Genomic DNA, 19,267 nt, shown 5'->3' with positions numbered 1-19,267 from the left:
TTTCAAAGCAGTATGTTTACTTCCCCTCTAGAAGTTCTGGATAACTCAGAAACCTATTATTAACATGAGTCTCTGAAGTTGAAAATAAGAGTTTCCATTAAAAGAACAAGCTAATATCTTTGATGGGGTGCCTGCTTTCCATTGCTTCCATAAATTTGGGCCACATCTGTAATAGAAGGCAGGCAGGTGATGGCCAAGGCATTCAGACAAATAAATCTGGAATTTATCCATTGGAATTGCTCTGATACACTGTGAGGGATGTGTGACTGCTATACAGGCAAGTCAAGACCTGCACATAATGCTTACCAGACATTAGCAAATTCAATCACATTATGGCATCTCAGAGATTTGGTCGCTATACATACAGTCAAAACCTGCACACAATGTTATTCACACATTAAAAAATTCACTAGTGTGGTTAAACAAATGCATGTTTAAATACAGCAATACGGCCTCACTTTATGGCATCACAGATATTTGCAATTGTGCATGGGTGTGTGTGCATGTGGTTAGGTATCTGCTGACTCAATAATGTAAAGGTTGAAAATTTGTTTTACAGAGCAAGTATTTTGTGTGCCAACAGTAGTGATTTTCATTTAACCTTTAGGTGGAGTGTTCATAAGTTTCAGAGGATGGAAAACAGTTTATAAGGGAAGGTTGCTTTATTGTAGCGTACTTCATGACTGTAAAATATTATAGTATGTTCTTGTTATTCTCTAAAGAGAACGAAGCAGGAGAAGTTTATGCCGTGGATTTTAACCGGACAGAAAAGTGCTTGACTAGTAACAGAGATAAAGTAATCTGGTCGCTGCTAAAGATTTGCTTTTGACTGGTATATATTTAGCATGTTTAGAGTCATTCAGGCGATTCCTAAATGGTTAATAAAGCTTGATCATTAATTTAAAAGCTGGAAAATGGAAACTACGCTTACATATAAAAGCTCAGGAGCTCTCTAAATTGCATATTCAATAAATTGAAGATATTTTTATTCTTTTCATGAAAGGGAATCAGCAAAATCTGTAAGTGAATGTACCATAATTTCCACAAAAGTAATATTTTTCATGTCTGAAAAACCATACCTAGTTTCTGTTAACTTAATAATATGCTTTTGATATAGAGCAAGCCATTCCATTTTGCCATACTCTCTTGTGTCTCAGTCTCAACCTTTCTCCACAGGATTATAAATGTCATATCTCTTAGCTTCCTTTTGCTCGTTGACTTTCGCGTTTGTAGAAGTCTGATTACTTTATTTAAATGAAACAGCTGGCTGCACAGATGGAGCCTGTGTTATATGGGACTTTGAAACCAGAGGAGTTGCCAAAGAACTCCGTGATAATGACTGTACTGCATCCATAACAAGTGTCTGCTGGTCTAAGGATGGATATAGAATACTGACATCATCTGTGGACAAATATTTGACACTGTGGGATGTTTGTGAGGGGAGAAAACTGACACGTGTCATCCTCCAGCAGACAGCCTTGTATGCTCGTCTTCATCCTGGATCAGCAAATCCCTTATTGGGCTTAGCTTGTCCCATGTCAAGTGCACCTATCCTTGTGGACTTCAATTCAGGCAATCAATACACACTTCCTCTCACAGCACACTCTACAGGTACAGAACCAGTTCATGGTTCTAGGAGTAAAAATTCTGATGGAGGTGTAGTTTTTTCTTCTGCTACTGCAAGCTTTAACAAAAAAGGCGATTTAATTTATGTTGGAAATGCCAAAGGGGAGATTCTGATTATCGATACACAGACCAGAAGAATACAAGCTCTATTTCAGGTTCCTGGAGGTGCATTAATTAGACAGATTGTCTTTAGTAAGAGTGGAAAGTATCTACTTACCAACTCTGGGGATCGTACGATTCGGGTTTTTGAGAATTGTTTACCACACAATAAAGCAGCGCAAGCTCTAGAAAACTTAGTTAATGATTCAGTAGAGAGTTCAGTGACTGAAATCATGAAGCAGGTCGGATCTCAATGCCTAACACTTTCTAAGGAGTTCCAGGATGCAGTTAATCGTCTCCCATGGAAGGTTGCATGTTTCAGTGGTGATAGTGAGTGGATTGTTGGTGCACCTGCTAGCAAAGGGGAGCACAAGATATGCATATGGAACAGGCAAGGGAAACTTGTCAAAATCTTAGAAGGACCGAAAGACAGCTTGACAGATTTGTCATGGCATCCTGTAAGGCCGCTGGTGGTTTCAGTCTCCCTTTCAGGAGGGGCTGTGTTTATATGGGCCAAAGATTATACAGAAAATTGGAGTGCTTTTGCTCCAGATTTTAAGGAGCTTGAGGAGAATGAAGAATATGTTGAAAGAGAAGATGAGTTTGACATGAAGCCTGATACTGAGAGGGTATTTACCAATGAACTACTTTTTCAATCTCTGTGAATGCATCTTAATCATTTTCCTTGAATTGTTAAACTGTGCATTTCAATTTGTAATGTTCTTTGTACAGGTTACTACTGCACACGCGGATGAAGATGAGGAGGTTGATATAATGACTAGAAAAAACTATTTAGATTATAGTGATTCAGATGACTCACATGAAGGACTATACTATTTACCTACAATACCATTGCCAGACAGTCCTAAACAGCAGGATCAATCTTCAGAAAGCCCTTCTAAACCTGAAAATAGCACTCCTTCTCAGTCAGATAGGTCACCTATCATAGATGAAGGAAAAGATAAAACACCAGAGCAGAGCACCTGTCAAACTCCGGATTCTCTAGTAGGTAATATTTTTAATGCTTCAAGTAATTTTTCTGTAGTGTATTATCCAGTTTATATAGAAATCATTAATATAATAAATGCATCTAGTTTATATTCTATAGTAGGCAAGAAGATTAGTGTGATTTTCTATTTCTTTGTTGGAACCAATGCTTGTGGCTACTTGATTATGTCAACCACATTTTATTTCATGAAGCAGCAGGAAAAGTTCACTTTTGTTAGTTTATTTGATGAATTAGAGCCACAAACTAATATTAAGTAAAGGTGTATGTTTGATGCTCAAATCAATTGGTAGAATGATATCATGCCTCAAAACCAACCAAACTGGTGTAGTTGGGAATCGGAGGATCATGTTGCCTCAAAAGGGAAACAAACATAATAAAATTATCCTAAAAAAGGAAATAGCTATATACATCGACAAAGCTTCATATTAACATAAACAAATTTGAGCAGTTAAAACTATAAAATCAACATTGGGAGAGGATCCTGATCATTAGGGTTACTGCATCCTCCATCAAGCAAGTTTCTCCTTTCTTCTATTGGCAGTCAATTGGAGAGGGTGCTGTGTTCTCCCTTTCGGTGGCTGTTGTGGGCATACAAACCCTGAACCCTTGATATAATTTGATAACTCCTTGGTGACGAAATAGTAAGTACCAAGTGAGGAAATGAGCCCTGGGCTTTGTGGGTCTCTCACATTGTTGAGATGATATAGGAAAGTGGCGAGCAGGTGGCTACCATCCACTTTGGTAGTCAGTAAATAGAAAACAATGCCATGTGCATGGTTGAAAAAAGCCCTGTCGACGGCAATGAGAGTGGCATTAAGAGGACTATAAACCACCATGGCGCTGCCCTTGCGTATGTAGGGGGGTGTATCTGTTGTGGAGAGGTGAAGAGGGCTAAACTGCTGGAAATAATGTAGGGAGCATTTCGCCAGCGATCTTGCAGGTTCCAAAAATGTTAAACTTCAAGGGCCATGCTATTGGCTGAAACTGTTATTTGTATGATCATGAGAGACAAATAATGCTTTGGAGTGAATTTTAAAATGAGAATTAATAATACATCTAGCAAAATTCTTATCTTTTTAGATGCAAAAATGAGTCTCCAATTTGAAATCATGGCATAGTTAGGAGAATTTAGTAGGAAATTTGGTAGTGTTGGCCAGTCATAGATTGTGCCAAATAAAGGCTTTGGCTGAAGAGGCTGAAAAAATCATGGATCCACTGCCAGGCCATTTCAGCACGAGCTTATAAAATAAGATAAACAAAGTATTAAGTTGCTCACAAAATGGGCATCTACTATTAGCAATGCCATGGTGTGTTGGATGCTTGCCAATAGCAGGACCTTGGTAAAGCAACTAAACAAAATAATTGGTAACTTTGGGACTCACAATTGCTTTCCACACCAATCTGAATTGTTTTACTACACATAAAAGATGAAGACTCAAAGGACCTTCTAGAATCTAGTTTCTAAAGCATAGGTTAATGTGGCAAAAGCAATCGGTATCATTCTTGGGGTGGGGGTGGTGTAATTGCAGAGTAGAGTATCCGGAGTAGAACACAGATTTGTCCAAATGCTACAGCAATACATCCTCAGTTATTATTTTGAAGTTATCTTTGTCCATAAGGTTCAAATTGAACATAGCCTTTGCTTTTTGCCAAGGAGTTAAAGTGGACTAGACCTTCAAATACAAATCTTGTAGATGTCACTTATCTTTCAAAAACAATATAGGAATTGCATTTGAGAAATCTCAACCAACTACTTGTCTTCAAAAGAACCGCGAGAGTCCACAATAAGAATTGCTAGTTTATTGGACAGACCAATATGTAGTCCAGCTCAATTCCACATCAGCCATGTTCTGATGGCTTTCCAAACTTTCCATATACTTTCGGTAACAAAAGCGTGATTTTATTTATTTATGGGAATATAACAATGCAAAGGAAACCAAGGCCATTCTAGCAATTACTTCCATATGGGGAACTAGATAAAATAAAGTTATGCAACAAAACTTCTTAGATTCATTGCCATCATAAGATTTGACAATTTGCTTTGTGCAAAGTTCTATTCCTTGTCTATAGACATCAATAACCCCTAACCCTGGAGACTATTTGTGAAGGCAACATATTTCTCACACCTCTTTGTGAACGCCTTTGTTGTGGTTTGAATTGGCCTAAAGGCTTGCAAAAGCTTTTCAAGCTTGTGGTATGAAGACTTAGAAGGCACCGTACATGATGCATAATAAACATGTGTAGTTACAATTACTTTAGAGCATATTTTAAACTTTCCAACTAGGAGAAGTGGCTTTGTAGTCCATCATGCCACCATTTTCCCCTCTCTATAAATAATATACTACCACAACATAGATTGGCAAGCTTGAAAAGAAGTGGAGAATCCTAATCATAGTAATGAGACTCACCGCGAGTCATGTAAGTCACCCAGGTTGGCAAGTCAGGATACCCCTGCCAAGTCAAAATGACCCATGACCTTGATCCGCCAAGTCATCAAATATTTAATTATTTCTCTAAGGTATTTCTATTAATATACCCTGACTCGCCAAGTCACTGACGAGTCATGACCGAGTCTGAGTCGGGTCATGAGTTGAATTGCCCTTGCTGAGTTAGAGCCGGGTCCAAGTCTCATTACTTTGCTCCTAATGACTTGAATTTCTCTCTATTGTCAAAAGGTTTCCAATCAAAAGAATTAAGCCATGTTAGAGGTAGAGAAAAGGATTACCTACAATATTGTGTTTTAGTCCAATGGTTACAATAGATGCTAAGAAAAAAGTGTAACGATACTTGAAAGATTATTGAATATTGTCTTCATCTTCAAGCAAATTGAGGAACACTTTGTTGGCAAAGTGAGCATTGACCATTTGTTGGGAATTGTTACCGAGAAGGCACATTCCTTTTTCTCATCTTTGTTAGATGGCATAGGCAAGATGGTCAATGCTGTCAACTACCATTTTGGGGGTGGACCCAATATAACATTCTTGATTAATGGACCTAAAATGACCAAATAACTCAAATTAAATTTTGTTGATAATACTGCATGTAGAAGCATTTGGAAATGGCGGCTGAATTAATTGAATAACTTGGATCCAAAATCAAGAGCATCAAGCATAATAGGATGAAGGCTACCTAATTCTGTCATGGGCTCATTCAAACTCGTTCTGAATTAAAATTGTCCCTTGGTTTTTTATTACCCATTCCCCACCTTCCTAGACATCAATGAGATTGTTTATAATATATGGTTGCTTCATATAAAATCAATTTTCTTTGGTTAGACAATCAGTGGGAGGAAGTTCCTAATGTGAAGGGAAATGGCCTTTAGCAATGATCTTATAGGAGACACTCAACATGGTGATGAATAGCAATTCCGAATCAATTCAACATCCCTAGCTTTAGGCATGAATTTGATATATTCTTTGTAATACAAAATCTAATGACCTAGAATAAAAAGCTTCAAGATATACTTTTATGCAAATTAGGGTCAAATTCTTCCCAAAGGATATTGTAGAATTCACAAGGGCATCCAAGAGCTTTATAAATTGATCATGCCCCGCATTATTGAATGGAGATCCTTTTGTGAAACAAGTTTATTGTAGGTCATAACCTGAGTTATGCAAGGCTTCAAGGGACCTTTGAGAAAATTTGGTTTGCTTCTTTCTCAAATCAAAGATCTTGAGCATTTGAAAACGTTGTTTTAGGGTCTGTTTGGTTCGTGGAATTTAAAAAACCAGAATTTTTATAAACCTTGGTTTAGCCAAATCAAGGTTTTGCAAATCTTCATTTTGATTTTTGAGATTTTACTTAAACCATTTGTTTCACTCAGAAGGTGCATGTGAAGACACATTTTTATGCGTAAACTTGGAGTTGAAGGTAAATTTCAAAAAGTAGTCCAATCTATTGTTTTTACACTCCTTAAAAAACATAACCAAGTTTTGATTTTCAATTCCTACTTGCTAGTAGGAGGTTGGGAAACTTGGTTTTGAGGCAAAATTGGAAGTCCAGTACGCTAATTCCATTTTGCCAATTTTGAAACAGACACAAAAATTTTCAAATCTAGATTTTGAAAAAGCCAATTCCTGTCATCTTCGAGGAACCAAACAGACCCTTAAGGCTAAATGAAAAATACCTAGAATTTCATGAATTTATGCCCTTGATAGTTTTGACTTCTTGAGCATAATTTTGTTTTGATTGGTAAATTGTGGGATTAGGGTCCACTCCAAATACAAAAAAATTAAAGAATAAAGAGAGCTTTAGATCCATGAATGGGGAGCACAAAGAGGATAGATATCACTAGAATTCTTGAAGAGTTCAAGAAACTAAAAGAGAGCTAAAAATGCAAAGAATACAACATAGGAACAATGCTGTTGAGTTCCCAACTAGACCAATAAGCAAGAAGAACTCATCATAGCTTTTTTTTCTAATCCATTCCTCATGCTCCTAGTCAAGAGGGCATCCATGGCTCATTGAATTCTATTGCTAATTGCTTTGCAACTTTCAATACGAAGCATCTTTGCTTCAGATTTGCACCCTTTCTTTCTTTTGATTAGGAATTTTGGTTTAGAGATGATGCTAACAATTTGGGAAATGGTACATCTTTTAAGTAGGATGACCAAATCATCTATGGAATATGCATAATCTTCAACAAGATCCTCCATAAATGTATATGGGCCTTAGAATCAAAATAGTCATTAACATCCTCATCTAGTTGAGTAATGCCAAGGAAATCATCATTGGGTTGAGAGGATATTGGTACCAAAACAGTGTTGAAGTCACCCTTGGGCCAAGATGTGGGAGACATTAAAGGAGAAGAGACAATTGTGGGAACCTCACAACTAGATTGGGCTCCAAATTGGGTGCAAAGAGTTTACCCTTGTTGCACCAAATAAAATGCTCATTTGGTGTGCTTGGCTTCATAATCCATTTTTTCAGATTGAATTTCCTTGTAGCAATTTTCCTAGGAGAATAACATCTTACAATCTTGTGTTAATCATATTGCACCAAAAACATCTGAAGGGAATAATTCATAGTCTAAAAAATGGATCCAAGTGTTGTGGGAAGAATGAATTGTGACTAAACGGTGCTTTGGTTTTGAAATGTCAATGATATCCCAAACCCTGTGCATTTGTGATGATATACTCCAGGATCAACATCCAACTTCACAAAGGAATCAATTTGATCAATCATATTGCTAATGGGCCTTAGATCATGCATGAACAGAGGGAGATTATACAATCCGATTCAAATGGGGATGGAAGTGATTTGAGCCCTAGGTTGATCAAAGAAAGGGGACCAAGGGGAAATAAAAAGTCCTCATTGGACATTCTATTTCACATGATTGAAATCTTTCACATAAATCAAATGGAGGAGAAAAAAATTAAAATCCTAAATGTTATTTCTAGGGTGGTCACACTGCTCCAATGTCATCATCAAAGCAACAAATTGATCTAATATAGAGGGATTGAGTCCCAACCTTTTCATAAAATTCATCAATGCACGAATCTAATGCATGAAAAATTAACAAGAGACTCCTCTAACAAAGCCTTCAAGTCTCCAAGATTGTAGTTTTACGTGCTCTTTGGATCTATTTCCTAAGAGGGCAATGGATCCAATCCTCCATAGTTGGACTATAAGGTGGGTTAGGGCCAGTTGCTACGATTTGGGACTTGAGAACTCGGGTCACTCATGTTGAGGGCTGCACCGGTTTTGTAGCCCTTGGCAAAGAAGGGAGCTACACTAGGCAAAACCTAGTTAGAAATCAAAAAATGAGAGAGATGGAGTTTGTTGCTTGTCCAAGCCCTAAGTGGATCAAAACCTAACCGAGGCACCCATGAGTCTGCTCGAAGAGAGATGCCTACTGTAGGTGCTAAGAGATAAAATTGTTTGTGGTCAGTGTTAGTTCATGTCTTCTCCTAACCCTTGCCCTTGCAAACTACATCAAACCCATGCCCTACCATACTTGCATGCTCACACTCTTCACAAACCTCCATTCCTATGCTAGATTGCACAAATTTAGCACATCCTATTACTTCATTGTCTTGTTTGGAATTTGGATATTGATGTTGGCAGTGAGCTAGTCACTCGTGGGGTTTGTGACACGGCTTAAAAGCCTCTTGTGGTTCTGTAAGACTGTTGGTTGTATTAGGTATTGACAAGTCGATCTTTTGGTGCAACAACCCCCCTGACCATTCTAACAAGTGGTCTTAGAGCTTGGACATAGGTTCGAAACCATGCAGGCCATGATGAGTGATATTGGGAGGGGGATTGTGTCATGTCCCCTTCCCAGTGACATGATTTCTACAGTAGATTTGCCTATCATTGACTCTCGTAGGCAAATGATTTTGGTGAGAGAGTCATCCTATGCCAGTTGACTGCATATTGCTCTCGGAGTGTTATAATTGAGCCTATATCTAGTAAGTTGGGGCCTACATGTTTTAATTTTGAATTGAGATTGCACTTTTAATTTTATAAAGTTATTTAATTAATTTTATAAAGTTATACATTAATAAAGTGCATTATAATAAGACTTTATAAAAATATGTTTCTAGAAGCTCCTAGTGCCTTCTTAAAAAGATGAATAAATAGAGGGCGGTAGGCACCCATTTGGACAAGCGATTTTGTGGATTCTACTACTTATCATATTGGAGCAATTTGTGGTCTTCGGTCTGCAAATTTCCATTAGGTCTTTGGGAACGAAAACTCCCTTGGATCTGCATAACTGAGGAAGTGAGATATCTTCTGAAGGGTTGCTCATTGGAGATGGTATTCAACCATTTCATGAAGGATAAATCTGAGAAGAAGTTTTGAGGATTTGAGTTCTTGCAAGGGTTCGGAGTTCATCATCTTTTACAGGATCAATTGGTCAAGTTCAGGAGAAATCTGTGCATATTCGGATGAGTTTGTGATCAGGTCTGAATTCATATTTTGCTCATAACTTTCCTCAGCATGGGAGTCTGAATTTTTGCTCGGGAAGGGTTATACATTACCCTAAGGCGTCTCAAATTTTACCAAATAAAGCATCCAATACACAGCCAATTATTTGTTGAACAGGGCCGTACATGTCAGAGCCGTACCAGGGCACAAGTCACAAAATTGTCTCCATTTCACAAACTGTCCAGAATTGCCTTCGATATTTTTTGGGGGCTATTTAATTCACACTAGGCAATTCATCATATATCAGTTTGGGGACTGTTTGGAGGGCTGAGAAATTATATATAAAATTGTACCAGAGCCGTACAGGTACGGCAGTGCTGTAATGTCCAGACAGGAGCAGACCTGAGCCACCATTCAGGGATTTACACCAGCAGGGTTGCAGACTGGCAGGAAGAGGTGCCATTATAAAGACTCGTGCATGTGACAACTCATGAATGCAAAATCCCAGGTTCTTGATGTTGCTTCATTGTTTTAGAATTAAGATCAGAACTGTATATGCTCAGATGCTGTTACCTTTAATTGAAATATTACAAAAATTTCTATTTCCACTAGAGTTTGTACAGATCAGTCTCTGAATGCTAATAACAGTAAATTTTCCTAAATATTGTTGGTATCTACTGCATTTGTTCATCTGTTTACTTGGTGAATTGTTTCAAACATTACATCTTCACACATTATGGTTGCATGCTAAGTGTTTGATGAATTGCCAAAAGTCAATTTGGACGACCTTTATAGTAAGGGTCATCTCAGATTGTTGGTAGTAGGCTAGTGTCCCTTGTAGGGTTCTCGACATGGCTTAACTGCCTCCTGTGGTTCTATATGACCATTGGTTGTATCAAGCATTGATGGATCGATCTTTTGGTGCAATGACAAGCCCAACCATTCTAACAATTGATTCATTTTGAGCATAAGTTCTTGCTTAAAAGGCTTAGAAAATTTCCGTGGGGAGTATACTATGAACACCTAACAAGTGTAGTTTCACTTTCATTGAAGCTCCGTAGGTGGTTTAGGGCCTAGGCATTGGCGATTTGGAAAATTTCCTTGGGAAGTATACTGTGAACATCTAACAAGTGAAGTCTCACTTTGATTTAAGGTTACTTGTATCTTGTGGTGCGATTTGGCTACTTAAACTTGCAAATGTTCATGAAAAGGCACCACTTCAAGTAGAGCACAAAGATTGTTGAGCTTGGACGACATGGACACACATGATTTCCAATGGATACTTGCCAGATAGTGACAACAATTTTTTTAAGAAATTAGTAAAGCAAGTGATGGCATTAGTGTACCTTGCAGTCCAACTTGTAGCATTTTTAGGGTATAGTACTAAGATTGTAGAATTGTTAGATAAGCCCAACTATGGACTCATGAATCGATGCATTTGAAAAGAATTGTGTTTTTTCAACTAAACATTTACAAAGATCCTATTCTAGTTTGGAATGAATTGGAGAATAGTGACGAAGCACAAAATCTAGCAAGGGCTCAATCAGGAGAGAATAACAATTGGCAAAGGAGAAGTGTAGTTGTGTTGACATCATAGCAAATCTAAGTCAATTAATGACTCTTTTAGAATCCCTATTCAAGTTGGACCATGCATGCTAGATAAAAGATGCCCCTTGGCAGCCAAGATTGGAATCATAAAGGGTTAATTTATTGTGCATGTAGAATCATGCCTTTTGTCTTTCTCATTAGGAGGTGTCGTTGCTTGTCAATGTCTAGACTCTATCTTATACATACTAAATTTACTATTAAAAACCCATTGTGCTTTAGGCAATTCATATGTAATAATTCACTACCCTAATGGAGTCCTTTCAATTATATCATTTAATGCATAAATGTTAACAATGTCAAACACGTCATTCTCAATGTCGGAAATAATTCACAAGGCCTTGCTAGATGGGTTGCAATAACATGACACATAGTGAGAGTGCCATTTGGTTTTCACTAAATTTGCCATGTTGCCCCTTCCTTTCTCATGATCATTGTTGAAACAAGTGCTACTTGGCTGTAAATCAACACATGAATGATATTAGAAAATCAACCACCTTGATCTCTTGAAGATAGACTGTCTAGAGGAGTAAATCTTTATTACAAATCCCACATAATTATGTTGAGAGGCGTAGCTATAGTGGAAATAGGGGGTGGAGTGTAATGATGTGAGCATGTTAATGACTAAATATTAAATAAAATAAGTTTATAGCCAAAAAAAACTATTAATAATTAAGAGATGTATAAAATGGTAAAAAAAATCTAACTCATGTATAGTATTTCAATATCTCCAAGATAGTATTTTTAAAAAATATATCAAAGGTCAAAGAAGTAAAATCTAAAATGTAAAATAAAATTTTACATTTTCATTATGCTAATTGTATATCATCTTTTTTTTTCTATTAATTATAAAGTAAGCGTTCAAACTTTTACATCCACAATGTGGTCGAGAGTTCACCAGTTACCAAACCAAGCCAAAAATATACAGTTTTCGATCTGCAGCTCAAATAGATTTAATGATACACTACAGTGAGCTGAGGTAAAACTAATTATATCAACATAAACTTTATACCTCTATATTGAACCAGGCGACCCATGGGAAAAGCCCATCCACCCATCTAAGTCTAAGTCCTTCATCAATGCTGACATTTCTGGGATTGCTGGACCATACTACAGGAGGAAGGGCAGGAGGTCATGGAGGGGTTCCCATCAGCAAGTAGGGGATAGCTCTGTTGCTCCCTGTAGTTGTCTGTTGGTTCTCTGACATCTCTGCAGCTTTGCTTGTACTGGCTGGATCTCCTGCTCCATCTGTTCCCACATTGATCTGTTCCATCTTGGGTTCAATCATTCTGCTACTGTTATTGTTTGTCTCCATTGCTGTCTGATGTTCTTCTCTGTTGGAGGATGAGATTGTATATCATCTTTTAAAGAGTGGTTTGCATATATGTAACTTTTTGAGGAATTGGACTCATCTTTTCTTTGTTCTTAGTAATAAGATTAAGTTCTATATTGTTAAATAACATAAATAATTTCTATTAATTTGTGTGCTAAATAAATTATATAAAATTATTATGAGTAAACTATAAAATCAGGCTTGGTTTTAATTATTATTTTTTGATTGGTAAAATGGTTCCTACTATTTTGATTTAAAAAAAACCCTTACAATTTTGTGTGTTTGCTTTTTCACTGATATTAGCATCTACCTAGTCCTGATAACTTCCTTTGTATAAAATTCGACTTGTTTTCTTTACCTTTTCCCTTCCAAACAGTAACATTAACATTATATTCTGGCTGACTTATTCAGCCCTTTTTTCATTTTATACCAGTGTTACGGGACTCGGACTCGCCTCTGACTTGGAAAGTCAAAATCCGACTCGGACTCGGACTCGGACTTGGACTCGGCGACCGGACTCGGCAAGGACTCGGAAAATTGAAAAACTCATGAAATTCAAAGATTTTTAAGGATTTTAAGATTGTTCCATGCATCTTCTGTCAATTAACATCAAATACACAATAATTGAGATAAATAAAAGTTACTTAATCCACATACACAATTTTGCATAGATCACATAAGTATAAAAACGAATTTTTGAAGGAAAAAAAACTAAATAACATAATATAAAGTTATAAACTATAAATTAATAAACATAGTGTCACTCCAGTATCAAAGACTCAAATGTCTACAACATTCATGGATTACAAAATCCATGGTATCAAATTCAAATGATCAAAACATATATCAAAATAACAACTAGAGCCATCCTTTATGTCCTCCTACAAGTGCGCCTAAGATAAGTCATGGAAAACTTTAGAGCCATCCTCTCTGCCTGTGTCTGAGGCTGACCCTGAACCTCCTCCTCATCCTCATCATCATTCTCCTCCTCACGCAGATAATCCTCGTCATCAGCCTGGGATCCATCACTCCTAGCCTCAGGGTCCTCCATTCTGTCTCCTCGCGCTCTAGCCTCTTCAAATGCGATCGCTACTGCTTCAGCCTCTCGATCCACCTGATCTACCCACTCCACATCTTCATCACTGAAGACAGGATCACCCATCTCTGTGTTCCACTCTGCATGAGGATCAACATTCTCTAATACAATCAGTGTTGTATCGGTGTCAAGGATCTATCTATGGCGAAGGCGAAGGTTGTAGTGAACAAAGACAAGATCATTTAATTTTTGCACTGCCAACCTATTGCGCTTCTTTGAGTGTATGTGCTAAAAAAGACTCCAATTATGTTCACATCTTGATGCACTAGATGGCTGGCTCAAGATGCGAATCACAATCCTGTGTAAATTTGGCACCTTTGTGCCAAACATCTCCCACCATGCATCTAAAACAAGAAAGTTTTGAATCATATCAATCACTTTGAATTTATCAAATTAAGATGGTAATAAAATTACTATTAGAAAATAGGATATAGAATCAAAGATTTTTAGTGTTTACCAGGCATCAATGCTGTCCTATTTTTCTTGCACAACTCTCATGCAAATAAGTCCCCTTGAGCTTTTTTAAATAGCTCAATCTCACGGACTATATTTGTGCTAACTGCTGAATCAGGCACATTCTCTCTACAACATCGTAGAGGCCACTCCACACTTCATCATCAGCCTTGAAATGTGGGCTGAATTGGTATGCTGGATTAAGGAAGTAGGCCACTGCATGTATAAGCCTGCGAAGTAGATTGTGCCATCGTCTATCAATGACATCCCATATAGGCCCATATCTATCTCGATTCCCTGCAAAAAAAGAGCGAATGGCCTCCATCACCCAATCCATGCCCTCATAAATGTAGCCCATTGTGGGCTTCTCTCCATCAACAGTTCGTAGGAGAACAATAAGCGTCTTTACAAACTGAAATCATTATCAAAGTTGGAAAAGAAATAATCAGCTTTAAGTTTTTTCTTTAAAAAATGAACAATAATTTATAACATAATTTCATAAACAAAATAAAGTTGAAATGAGGACAAAAAGGAAAATTACCGTCACAATATCAACAATCGGTGTCCAAAAAGAAGGCTCGTCAAAAATATGATCAGCTGCAGCAATCCCTGCAGTGGTCTTTGCATATGATGATGCAAACCACTCCTCACTGACAAACACGCGTCTCAAACCTCCCTTTGAATCAAGCAAGGATTTCAATGTGAGGAAGTTGATTGCAAATCTAGTGACCTCTGGACGAGACAACTCCCTTTGCTCATTGTGTTTCCTCATGAGGTTGAGGACCCATGTATGATTATATATGAATTTGCATACACTCCTTCCTCACTCTATAACTGTTTTGATTCAAGGGAGTTTACCAAGATCCTCTAACATGAGGTCAATGCAGTGAGCAGCACAAGGGGTCCGAAATAGGTGAGGGTGTCTCTCCATAAGAAGCTTTCCTGCAGCAACATAATTTGCTGCATTATCAGTAACTATTTGCATCACATTCTCCTCACCCACATCCTTTATCACTTCATCCATTATCCCACAAAAATATTCAGCATTCTTTGTTTTTCCAGAGGCATCAATGGATTTCAAAAAAACCATGGCACCTGAAGAAAAAGAAACAAATTAGTATAATGATTAATGATGAATCATAATTTATAAATTCAAAATTTATAAACTTAATCACTTAAGTACAAGTTCTACTTCTAAATTTTTAATGTCTAAGACTCTAAGTACAATTACAGTTTACCTGATGAAGAAACAAGAAAGTTGAGGAGTTTTCTACTCCTTTTATTAGTCCAACCATCAGTCATGATGGTGCAACTTTTTTTCTTCCACACCTCACACTGCTCTGTGATTTCAACTTGTACATCAGTCACCCTTTGGTTCAAAATAGGGCCTCCTAGCGATTCAACACTAGGGGCTTTGAACCCCGGACCGCAAATAGCAACAGCATCGATTCCAATTTGCCAATAAGGGGACCTAAAACAAATAGAATAAAATTTAAAGTTAAACAAATTAGTATATTATAAATAAATTTGAAAACAAAATACAAATTAAAATAAACAAAATAAACATATTATTGAAAGCTGAAAGTTGAAAGCTGAAACTTGTAACTTTGAAAGCAAGAGAAGACGTAAATTTAAATTTACATAAATAATTACCTTGCTGCATTGAATGAAATGTTGTTGTAGATGAAGAAGTCCCCAAGTGCCAATTTTGCATAATCATGTTTATCCTTGTTCCATCCCATGCCCTCAAGCGATGGTTGTGAACTTGGAGCCGTGCGTGGAGCAAACATAGAATCAAGTGTCGATTTTTGCTTACGAATGTAAGGCCCAATGCTCACACTCGTAGAAGCAGTGGTATCCGTAGGTGGAGTAGGGAATAATGGAGAGCGAAAACTAAAAGACCCTTGTTGGGCTCCGGCTAGTTGTGCCATTTCTTCATGTTGCTTCTTTTTCAATTCTTTTTGCTCCATTTTTTCCTCTAGAAGAGTTTGCATGTCTCGCATAACATCTTTGCAATTTTTAGCATTACGTCTAGGTATATGTGCTAGGTGATACTTCAATCTATTTATTCCTCCCCCATTATATACCACACCACAATGCCAACATGTAACAACCCCCTTTTTGTGCCCTGGGATGGCATGTTTCCAAGCCCTATCCCTTGCTATTGCACTTGGGTTTGCATTAGGGTTAAGTGGAGGCCTATTTCCACTTCCCTCACCTTGTTGTTGAGACATTATATCAAATTTCAATAAGTTACTGTTCGCTGCCAGCCTGCTGCAATATGAATGTAAACAAAATGAGAAGTAAAAAAACAGTAGACTAGTAGTAAAGAGTAGAGACCAAACAAATTTAAACAAAATGAGAAGTAAAAATACTAAAAAAATACGAATGTAAAAGTTTAAAACATAGCATAAAACAACACAAAGAAATGCAACAACAACTTGTAGCTTACCTCTTCAAATTTGCACAAGCAATGGAAATGCAAGTTTGTAGAAACCTCCTCCAAATGCTCCCTTAAGCTCCTCTCAATGCTTTAATGCAAGCTAGAAAGATGCACAAACCATTAGCAATCAATACGGGAGAGCAAACCGGTTTGTTTATTTCTCTCTCAAAACCCCAATATTCTTCTCTAACTCTTTCCTCTCTCTTGTGAGCACAAGCAAATGGTGGAATGACATTTTTAGGTCAATAACATGTTATACAAACCAAAAAAGTCCTATTAAACAAAGCATTTTAATGTTTTTTTGGTCTTTTCCATCTCACCCGCCGGCGAGAGTCTTGGCATCGGGACTCGCCGAGTCTGGCGAGTCCATGGACTCGCCGAGTCTGACTGGACTCTGCCAGGACTTGGCAGAGTCCGAGTCCAGAGGCAGTCTGCCTCGGACTCGCAGAGTCCGAGGCTGACTCGGCGAGTCCTGTTACTCTGTTTTATACCATGCATTCTATATAACAAAATTTTACAAAATATCAGCAGAAATCACTCTTATTTCTTTTATTTTTCTGCACCTCCTAACAATCATGCTTTTTGAATCTGCAATTCATTTTCTTCACTTGGTCCTCGCTGGTCCCTGCATCAACATCTGCTTCTGGCTCCTTCAGGTACTCCTCAATGTGCTGCCAGCCTGCCTATCCTTGGGCCTTTCTGTTCTCTTTTTTGGTGGGCACTCCGTAATCCAAACAGGCATAATGGTTGTTTGAATCCCAGCACGTAAAGCCAATTCTCCACCCCTAGCCTTGAATCCCCACCAGAGATGGATATTGTAATAAATGCTCCTAGCCTAAAACACCATCTCCTCTCACAGAGGAATTCACAATCCATTACAAGTCCTCTTTTCCATCCAATTCTAAAATGTCAGGCCAGGAGCATCTTGCAATGTCTGTATTTGTTCTGTAGTTGTAGTCTGATTCTAGGAACTTGTTCCCCAATAGCATCTTCCCCATCTGCGAAAACATGGGGTCCTTGATACTAAACGCCTTCTTCAACGTGTGATCAGTTGTTTTGCCCTTGAATGCCAACTGTTGCTACTTGGTTTTCAAAGAGAAGTTGGCCTCCATTTCACTGATTTCCTTCTTCACACAGCATAAATATTTCTTTAACACTGAACCCGACTTCTCTTCTAGGTCTGCTACAAGCACTACACCCTATGTAGTGTTGTGTTCTACCCTCTCCACTTTCTCTCGCTTTGTTCTGTGTTAGTTATGGCACTTCCCAATTTTCTGAGAATAAAATAACAGTTGTCTCTCTCTAGTGATGCCTTGTCCACTCTGCTGTGAATGACGATGTAATGATTAAACTCCTTCAATCCACTTTTTAACAAGCTTCACACAATTACAGCTATGTCCTCATACTTAATGCAATCAATGTTGGGACTTTGTTTGGCTAGCCTTGTTTTGTCATACATCTCAATTGTCCCATCAGATGTCCCAGAATTCCTCCTACTCCGAATCATGATTGCCTTTCATTAATTTTAGTGTCTTATTTGGAATCCCATCTCCGAGGATTTCTGAGGATGATAGATGTTAGAAACCATGTCCCTGACCATATACGTTGAAATAAAGCGTATTGTATTCGACAATCTCCCAAGTGACACTGTTCTGGTTAAAGATTACACAGTCTTTTGACATATGCATAGATTGAACTTTGAACCATCCACCGCTGAAGGCTTCTGTGTTTTATCAAGAAGATATAATCTGAACTGTTCAGTGCTTCCAAAACTTATTCTAGTGTGACATTCAAAATTGTAGGAGATCATCAGTAACTTTCCAATGATGTAACCAGTGCAAACATCTTTAGCCAGCAGATAAATTCATAGGAGTACTTAACTGCAAGCAGATTATATTTTTTTAACAAATATGGAATGTTATTATTTATTTTTAGATTATATTCCATACATCAATGACCAAGATCTGGCAATCAATCTACCTGTCATTGATGGCAAGACAGTTCTCACCATAATATAAACTATTGACCTCAGTAGCAACATCTGCAATGACATCAAAACATCGGCAATATCATTCAAATACAAATTCTAATCTCTGTAACTCTGCAAAACAGAGCAATCTGAAAAACAAAACCAATGTGTAACTCTGCAAATGTATACAAATTCTGATCTCTGTGTAACTCTGCAAAACAGAACCAATCTGAAAAACTGAACCAAATCATTTCTCCCCCTTTGACATCAATGACAAGAGGTCGGGGTACAAGGAATATAACAATGAATGCCCTTACATTCATTCCCTATTGCAAGAACTTAGTGTGGCAAAGCCACAACTCCAAGCTTTTATCGAAGACATTCAGATGTAGCTGCAGGAAGAGGCTTAGCGAAGATATGAGTTAACTGTTGTTTAGTATGAACATATTCCAGGCAAACTTCACCATCAGCAACCCATTCTTTCAAGAAATGGAATCTTATAGAAATATGTTTAGTGTGTGAGTGTAAAACAGGATTTTTAGAAATATTGATTGCACTAGTGTTATCATAGTAAATAGGAATGGGTCCATCAAAATAAACTTTTAAATCCGTAAGGGTTGTCTCATCCATAAAACCTATGTGCAACATGAAACTGCAACAATATACTCAGATTCTGCAGTGGAAAGCATAACTGATTCCTGTTTCTTGCTTAACAATGCGACTAACCTGTTGCCCAAAAAGAAGGCTTCCCCACTGGTGCTGTG

At 37.7% G+C, this 19,267-nt stretch overlaps 1 protein-coding gene across 4 annotated transcripts in view; it reads left to right on the top strand.

Moving 5' to 3' along the window:
• Positions 1–19,267, top strand: part of RBL (Transducin/WD40 repeat-like superfamily protein) — a 49,207-nt gene that overhangs the window by 1,664 nt on the left and 28,276 nt on the right. For all 4 annotated transcript variants that reach the window (XM_089822375.1, XM_089822374.1, XM_089822373.1 and 1 more), the window contains exons 4-5: positions 1,264–2,354; positions 2,458–2,734. In XM_089822375.1, the coding sequence (XP_089678501.1) occupies positions 1,264–2,354; positions 2,458–2,734 (1,368 nt within the window). The remainder of the gene's footprint in view (positions 1–1,263; positions 2,355–2,457; positions 2,735–19,267) is intronic.

This window comes from Cupressus sempervirens, chromosome 3 (genome assembly GCF_028749045.1).
Source record: "Cupressus sempervirens isolate cs-2001-9-10 chromosome 3, ASM2874904v1, whole genome shotgun sequence".
Lineage (NCBI taxonomy): Eukaryota > Viridiplantae > Streptophyta > Pinopsida > Cupressales > Cupressaceae > Cupressus > Cupressus sempervirens.
Note: the sequence above shows the minus strand (reverse complement) of the source record. Positions and strands in the feature narration are given on the sequence as shown.